This window comes from Caenorhabditis briggsae (genome assembly GCF_000004555.2).
Source record: "Caenorhabditis briggsae complete genome, chrV, whole genome shotgun sequence".
Lineage (NCBI taxonomy): Eukaryota > Metazoa > Nematoda > Chromadorea > Rhabditida > Rhabditidae > Caenorhabditis > Caenorhabditis briggsae.
The window spans coordinates 2,498,806-2,506,626 of record NC_013488.2 but is presented as its reverse complement, the minus strand read 5'-3'; the positions used below and the strand labels follow the sequence as shown (position 1 = coordinate 2,506,626).

The window sequence follows — 7,821 nt, the reverse complement described above, 5'->3', positions numbered from 1 at the left end:
ATGCGACCTCTATTTCGGAAGATGTTGATGCTTATCCATTTTGTTTTGGATGTTTCCATTACAATATGCTCACTTGGACTCTATGCTCCCGGATGGCATTTCAATCTCGATGACATCTTCAAAACTTTCCATTTTGCTCATTACTCCTACTGGGCGTCTCCATTGGATTACGTGGTTTTATGTCTTCTTCGTCAAGTGTCTCTTCTGATTGCGATTATCCTCATAAGACGGGGAAAATCAAAGAAGCTCCGAAGATGGATGTTGATTTACGATATTCTCGGAATTCTTGGGTACATCGTAGCCGTTGTGAAATTGTTGGCATTTGACGAGACTGGAACAATGATGAGCTATCCAGGAATCTATATGAGCACAGGATCTGCAGTGTTCCTCACATTCTCTTTGCCAATTGCCATTCGTTATGCATTATTGATTAAAGAAACTGAAGAGGTCGGATACGAGAGATTGCAGAGTGAGAGCCGAGAAAATACAAATGTGGAAAATGGTAAGATATTGAAATTTCCTGATCTGATATGAAAAAAACAGCACGTTCCGGGAAGAACGGTCCCAAAACAGGACCAGTGGTCCCATCTTCAGACCGCCGGTCCCAAGAATTTCGACAACGGTCCCAACGGTACGACAACGGTCAGTACTTTTTAAAAGGAGTATTTGTCAGAGTGATTTTTTATCTGAAATTATAGGCTTAGGCTGAAACGCGTAGTTAGCCTTATTGCCAACAGTGTGTGCTATCGGTACGGTTTCGGTAAATTTACCGAAAAGAATCGGTAATTTTTAGAAAAATTTTCTTTTTAGAAAAATTTTGTAAACGGACAACCGCGACATTTTAGAACAACGACTTTTTAGAACCGAGACGTTTTAGAACTGCGTCGTTTCAGAACCGCGACGTTTTAGAACCGCGACATTTTAGAACCGCGACATTTTAGAACCGCAACATTTTAGAACTGCGTCGTTTCAGAACCGCGTCATTTTAGAACCGCGACGTTTTAGAACTGCGACGTTTTGAAACCGCGACGTTTCAGAACCGCGACATTTTAAAACTGCGACTTTTCAAAACCGCTACATTTTAGAACTGCGACATTTTAGAACTGCGACGTTTCAGAACTGCGACATTTTAGACGGTAATTTACCGGTAAAATACCGGCAAGTCTTCGGAAGTTTTCAAATTTACAGGTAGGTTACCTGTAAATTTCGGTTAATTTTTACCGGTAAATTACCGGTAAAATCACCAAAAAAGCCGTTACCGGTAAGTGAAAGTCGGAAGTCACACACTGATTGTCAGGAAACAGTGTTTTAACCTAAGCCTGCAACGCGGTGTTTTTTTCAGGACGTAAAGTAAATGTTCTCTAACGCGAATACCGTAGTTGAGCGCGCTGAGTATCGACGCGCATGCATTAGACTGAACGGCCGAGTCGCTACGAACGGTAGCCTGCATTCCATCAAAAAATGCGCGAATTCAAAATTATTTTTAAAAACGTCCCGAAAAAATACCGTGCTGCAATACAAAACAAAAAAAACCGGAGATTCTGAAAAAAAAACTATGGACAAAATTAACTGAAATTGCTTAACAGCTGCAGAATAAGAACATTATGCTAAAAACGAATGGAGACTTTAGAAGAAAAAAAAATGGGGAAAAATTGAATATTCGATTTGGGACCGTTATCGGACCAATGGGACCGTAGTCGAAATTCTTGGGGCTGCTGTTCCCGGAAAGATCCAAAAAACCCATACCCAAAATATCAGGAAAACAAACAAATTTTCACTTTTTGAGCACTCCTGTAACTTAAAAAGGTCTTCGTTCACTCACCAAATTTTCCAAATAAAGAAAGGGGAAAATTAATAAGCATGTAGCAAATCCTTATCAGCTCTTCACCAGACAACTATTAAACACACTCTCTTTTAGGATCCACACATTCTGCCTCGACGTCATCTGAATGCAACACTGAGAATGAAGAAGAAGATGATGCGGTCACAAGAGAAGAGAAAGAGAAACGACTACCGTTGTCCAAGCATCTTTGGCAGATTATGAAGCTATGTGGAAAACAGTGGAAATGGTTCACAGCTGCTTATTCCCTTTTGCTCATTGATTGCATTCGTGAGTTTTTGACTTTTCTGGAAAAATTATTATCTCGAATAGAGTGCCGAGTCGACTCGAAAATCGACGATTTTTTGTCGACTTTGAAATCGACACAATCGACATTCAACAATTCGACAAGGCTATTTGTCGATGAAAATCGAACTTTTAGTTGTCGATTTTTGTCGATTTTGCGTCGACGAAAATCGACGAAAATCGACAAGAATCGACTTTTGTCGATTTTGCGTCGACTTAAAATTGACAAAAATTGACAAAAATCGACAAATCGACAAAAGCGACGAAAAATCGACTTTTTTGGATTTCAGTTGAACTCGTGGTGGCCTAGAAAACTCAACTTGCAAAAGTTAGGCCACCATGTCAAAATGGCCTAAAAACACAACATAGTCTTGTTAGGACATTTTTAGGTCATTTAGAAGTGGTGGCCTAGAAAACTCAACTTGCAAAAGTTAGGCCACCATGTCAAAATGACCTGGGAAACACACCAGGGCCATGTTAGAAACTTTCTAAGACAGAAAAAGGTGGTGGCCTAGAAAACCCAACTTGCAAATGTTCGGCCACCTTATCAAAATATAGCACACTGACAGTTTCAAATTTGTCGATTTTTTGTCGATTTTTTGTCGATTCAAAATCTCCAAAAATCGACTTTTGTCGATTTTCACTTTCATCGACTTTTGAAAAGTCGATTTTTTGTCGATTTTTTGTATGTCGTATTTTGATCGAGTCGACGAAATCGACATCGATTTTGTCGCTTTTCGTCAATTTTTGTTGATTGTCAACAAGCGACACAGCCCACTAATCTCGAATACTTTTCAGTGAATCTTGTACAACCAGCTCTATACAGTCAGATGATGTCAACTGCTATCCAAATGAAATCGTTCGATGTTCTTAAAACAGCTTGCGTGGATCTTGCCATCGTTCAGTTCTCAGCAGCTACATGTAACACTGTCAGATATATTTGTATGCAATACGCTGAACGATTGACTGCTCGAAACATTCGAGTCGGATTGTTCAAGGCTATTCTTCATCAGGATATTTCGTTTTTTGATGAAAATAAAACGGGACAGCTCATGTCCAGAATCACTCATGACTCTGAATCGATCTCCAATTCTCTTCCAGCCTACATTGCAACCGCTACCAGAAACCTCGTCATGATTTTCGGATCTGCTCCAATTATGCTTTATTGCTCATGGCAGTTATCAATCGGTACTTTTATCACATTCCCAATCGCTATACTGGTGACCAACTACTATGGATCAATTGTTGAAAAATTGTCTGAACAGGAAAACGATGCGACTGCCGCGTCGAATGAAACCGTCGAAGAAGTAGTATCCGGCATCCGATCCTTCGCCGCCGAAAAAATGGAATACATGAGATACACGAGGAACACGGATGCTTGGTTTAAAATCAGTATCAAGACTGTTGTTTTGACAACTTTTTATAACTATTTCTTCGCGACCATGTGGAATATTAAAGACCTGGTAGTCTATCTCTATGGTGGTTATCTTACTCTTCAAGGACGAATGGCCCCAGAAGCTCTTCTCACCTACGCCTTCTACCAATGGAGACTTCACGCAGCCCTAAATGTGAGTAGAGTAAAGTGTCGATACAAGTGAAAAATATCTGTAAAATCGTATCGACGCAAGTCGACACAGAGTCGACTCGACACGACATGCCATTTTAAACGCACTCTATTGAAAGGTAGTTTTTGAGTTCAATTTTTTGAATTTTAAAGTATCGTATTGTTTGTTTAACATGATGGCCTAACTTTTGCAATTTGAGTTTTCTAGGCCACCACTTCAAAATGGCTCAGAAAACGCACCAGTTGCATATGTGACCATTCCCAGGCAAAAAAGATGGTGGCCTAGAAAACTCAACTTGCAAAATTTAGGCCACGTCAACTTTAATGTTTTAAAGGTGGGGGGACATGAGAAAAATAATGTTGTCGAAATTCCTTTTAAATATTCTCCTCGAGGAGTTGAACTTGTCGAGGCGAGTGTTGAAGGTGCGGCGCCGCTACCGACTGAGCTACGCGTGCAAAGAGAAAGCCGCTGCCCGATGCATACATAAAGGCGAGGGCGACAGCTGTACGCAGAGTGACATTAAGCGTTGTACACCGTTACGGTAGAATGCATACTCTGGCCCCAAAAATCCTCCGTAAAATCTACTGTCCCCCCACCTTTAAAGAAGAAATTTAACGAAAAAGTTGAAATAAATTCAAATTGTTCAATAGAGCGCGTGTGAAATGGCGTGTCGTGTCGACTCGAGTCGACACGACTCTGTGTCGATACTGTGTCTTCTGGTGTCAGTCGACACGATTTTTATCGACGTCAATAGTCCGACTGACCGACTCAAATCGTATCGATTTTCGTGTCGACACGTTACTCTAAATGTGAGCAACTTTTTCTGTTAGCGTTCCTCAAACTAGTTTTTTTTTGTTTTCAGGAATTCAGTTCCCTCTTTTCCGATGTTATGAAGACAATTGGATCGTCCAGAAAAGTCATCCACATCATGAATCGAATCCCAGAATTGGATTACGAAGTTGGAAGTGAAAATCCAGATGTCGTCGGAAACATCATTTTCGAAAACGTCGAATTTGCCTATCCAACTAGGAAAACTGCGAATATCTTGAATGGAATCAGTCTATCAATTGAGCCAGGAAAAACTGTTGCACTGGTTGGACCAAGTGGAAATGGAAAATCGACGCTCGTCTCTCTACTCCAACTGTTTTATTCTCCACAATCTGGAAGAATTCTTCTGGATGGAACACCGATTCAGCAAATTGATCATCGTCATTATCACACGAAGATTGCTTTGGTTGCTCAAGAACCAACTCTTTTTTCCGGAACCATTCGGGAAAATATTCTCTACGGAATTGAGGATGGAACCGATGACGACATGATGAGGGTTTCTGAAATGGCCAATGTTCACGAGTTCGTATCGAAAATGGAGAAGGGATACGATACAACATGCGGCGAGAAAGGAGTACAAATGTCCGGAGGGCAAAAGCAAAGGATCGCCATCGCTCGAGCTCTCATTCGGAATCCTCGAGTTCTAATCTTGGATGAGGCCACATCTGCGTTGGACGCAGAATCCGAATCGATGGTTCAAGAAGCTTTGAATAGATGTGCCAAAGAGAGAACTGTTTTAGTGATTGCCCATCGTCTGTCCACTGTTCGACGTGCCGATCGAATCGCTGTCATCGAGAAGGGAAGCGTGACGGAAATGGGAACTCATGATGATTTGATGAAGAATCGGGATGGTCTCTACTTCAAATTGGTTCAGAAACAGTTGGGAACCAGAATAGACGAAGAGGAGGAGAAGCCAATTGTTGTCTAATTGTGTTGTGATTTTGTTAATAAAAAGTTTCATTGTTCATGCCATAAGTTGAATAAAATGTTTTCATTTCCTGATCCGCCTCTTCCATTGCTAGTGTCACATACAGATTGACCGTACCCATCAAATACGTCATCGATGCTACATCCAGCTCGGCGCCCTTTCCAGCTAAACTGACTTCTCACTTTTGGCGTTTTGCGGAGAACCGGAGGAATATTAATTACTTTGGATAGTCCATCTTCCAGACTGACAACAGTATGAGCCTCAAATGTAGATTGTTCGTTTTATTCGGAACAATCGTGTCGAATGAGTCGACGTTTTTTCTAGAACATGCTATTGTATCTAATTTTTTATGCTTCTTGCTGAAAGGTCCCACAACGAAAAGTACCGTAACCTAAAAATATGTATTCTTTGTTTTCACTGCTTTTCGTAGAGTTTTCGGTTCTTACTGACCAGTGTGTGCTACCGATACGGTTTCGGTAAATTTACCAGAATTTTTACCGGTACCTTTACCGGTAAATTATCGGTAGAGTCAACGGTAAATTTATCGAAAACTACGGTAATTTTTAGGAAAATTTAATGTTGTTTTTTACAAAATTTGTAACCGGAGAGCGACGATTTACAACCGCGACATTATAGAATTACGACGTTTCAGAAATGCTAAATTTTATAACCGTGACATTTTAGAACCGCGACGTTTCAGAAATGCAAGATTTTAGAACCGCGACATTTTAGAACTGTGCCATTTTAGAACCGCGACGTTTTAGAACTGCGACGTTTTAGAACCGCGACGTTTTAAAACTGCGACATTTTAAAACTGCGACATTTTAGAACTGCGACATTTTAGAACCTCGACATTTTAGAATTACGACATTTTAGAACTGCGACATGTTAGAACCGCGACATTTTAGAACCGCGACGTTTCAGAACTACGACATTTTAAAACTGCGACGTCTTAGAACCGCGACATTTCAGAACTGCGACGTTTTAGAACTGCGACGTTTTAGAACTGCTACGTTTTAGAACCGCGACGTTTTAAAACTGCGACATTTTAAAACTGCGACATTTTAGAACTGCGACATTTTAGAACCGCGACATTTTAGAATTACGACATTTTAGAACTGCGACATGTTAGAACCGCGACAGTTTAGAACCGCGACGTTTCAGAACTACGACATTTTAGAACTGATCATTTCAGAACTGTTGCAAAACTGTCAAAAAAAACTAGTAAAACAGCAGAAAAAACATTCGTTTAGTCTTCGAGGAAAATAGAAATTTTACCGGTAATTTACCGGTAAAATCACCAAAAAAAAGCCGTTACCGGTTCAACTCAAAAACCGACAAAAAATAGAAAATTTTTGAATTTCAGCCAATTTTTGGCCCTACAAAATACGAAATGTTTCCACTTTTTTTTGATTTTATGACCTCGATAAAATCACAAAAAAAAGTCAAGTGACTCATCGAATTTACCATAATCAAATATTGGAATTTCCTCTCTCTGTCCAAAAAGTCCGCTGTTTGCCCAAAAGTTTTCATATTTAAGGAATCGCGAGATTTCGAAACTATTTTTCGAATTTTCTAAATTTTCCTGAATTTCTAAACTTTTGAATTCCCTCTCAAAATTTTCCATTTTTTCAGAAATTAAAAAAAAACACATGGCCGCCTATTACAGCCCATACAACAACGGTGTATGTACCACACAACCGTATCCCCAGCCTCCGCCGCCTCCTGTCATAGTGTGAGTTTTTTGTTCAAAATTCTCAATGGAGCGCATTTCATTTTTTTTAATTTTTTAAATTTCCCGCCAAACCACTAAATTTCAAATTTTTGTCTAGCTGCCAACCCCAACCCGACCACTGTCACCATCACCATCACGAGCCAAATTGCTGTGAGAGCTGCTTAGCATGCTGCCTATGCTGTGCATGCTTCTCATGGCTGTGCTCTTGCTGTTGCGATGATCACTAGAGGAGACATCTGGACGAAGAGGAGGCACAGATGGACCAATTTTTTTAAAATAAAAATTTGACCCCTTTTTCTACATAGTACAATTGAAGGTAGAGGGGGGGGTGCTACTTGTGAAATTGGGCCAGTGCAGTACAAATATTTGCACTGTTCACCTCACAAAAAGGCACAAAGAATGAATAGGATGACTCAAAAAACATAGAACAGGATCAATTTTCTATTTTTTTTTTTCATAAAATTAATACTATTTTTAGGAATCGGAAGCAAAAAAAAGAAGAAAATGCATCAGAATTTTTGGGGAAACAAGTGAAAAGGAGGAGCAGGAAAGCCATAAAACCAATAAAAAAAGAAACCCATAATTAGGAAATAATTATATAATTTTGATTATACGGTATAAGTGATCACAGTGCGTGGGG

The 7,821-nt window shown here is 39.9% G+C and overlaps 2 protein-coding genes across 2 annotated transcripts; both read left to right on the top strand.

Annotated features, from left to right (window-relative positions):
- On the top strand, window positions 1-5,446 carry CBG21809 (the record flags this gene model as incomplete). Its single annotated transcript, XM_002635570.1, has 4 exons — window positions 1-502; window positions 1,919-2,110; window positions 2,924-3,693; window positions 4,553-5,446. 4 exons carry the CDS (start codon window positions 1-3, stop codon window positions 5,444-5,446), a joined length of 2,358 nt encoding a protein of 785 aa, XP_002635616.1.
- A 1,652-nt stretch (window positions 5,447-7,098) lies between these two features.
- On the top strand, window positions 7,099-7,408 carry CBG21808 (the record flags this gene model as incomplete). The annotated part of the gene is made up of 2 exons (XM_002635569.1): window positions 7,099-7,181; window positions 7,279-7,408. The coding sequence occupies 2 exons, from the start codon at window positions 7,099-7,101 to the stop codon at window positions 7,406-7,408; spliced, it is 213 nt and encodes a 70-aa protein (XP_002635615.1).
- Window positions 7,409-7,821: the final 413 nt, after the last annotated feature.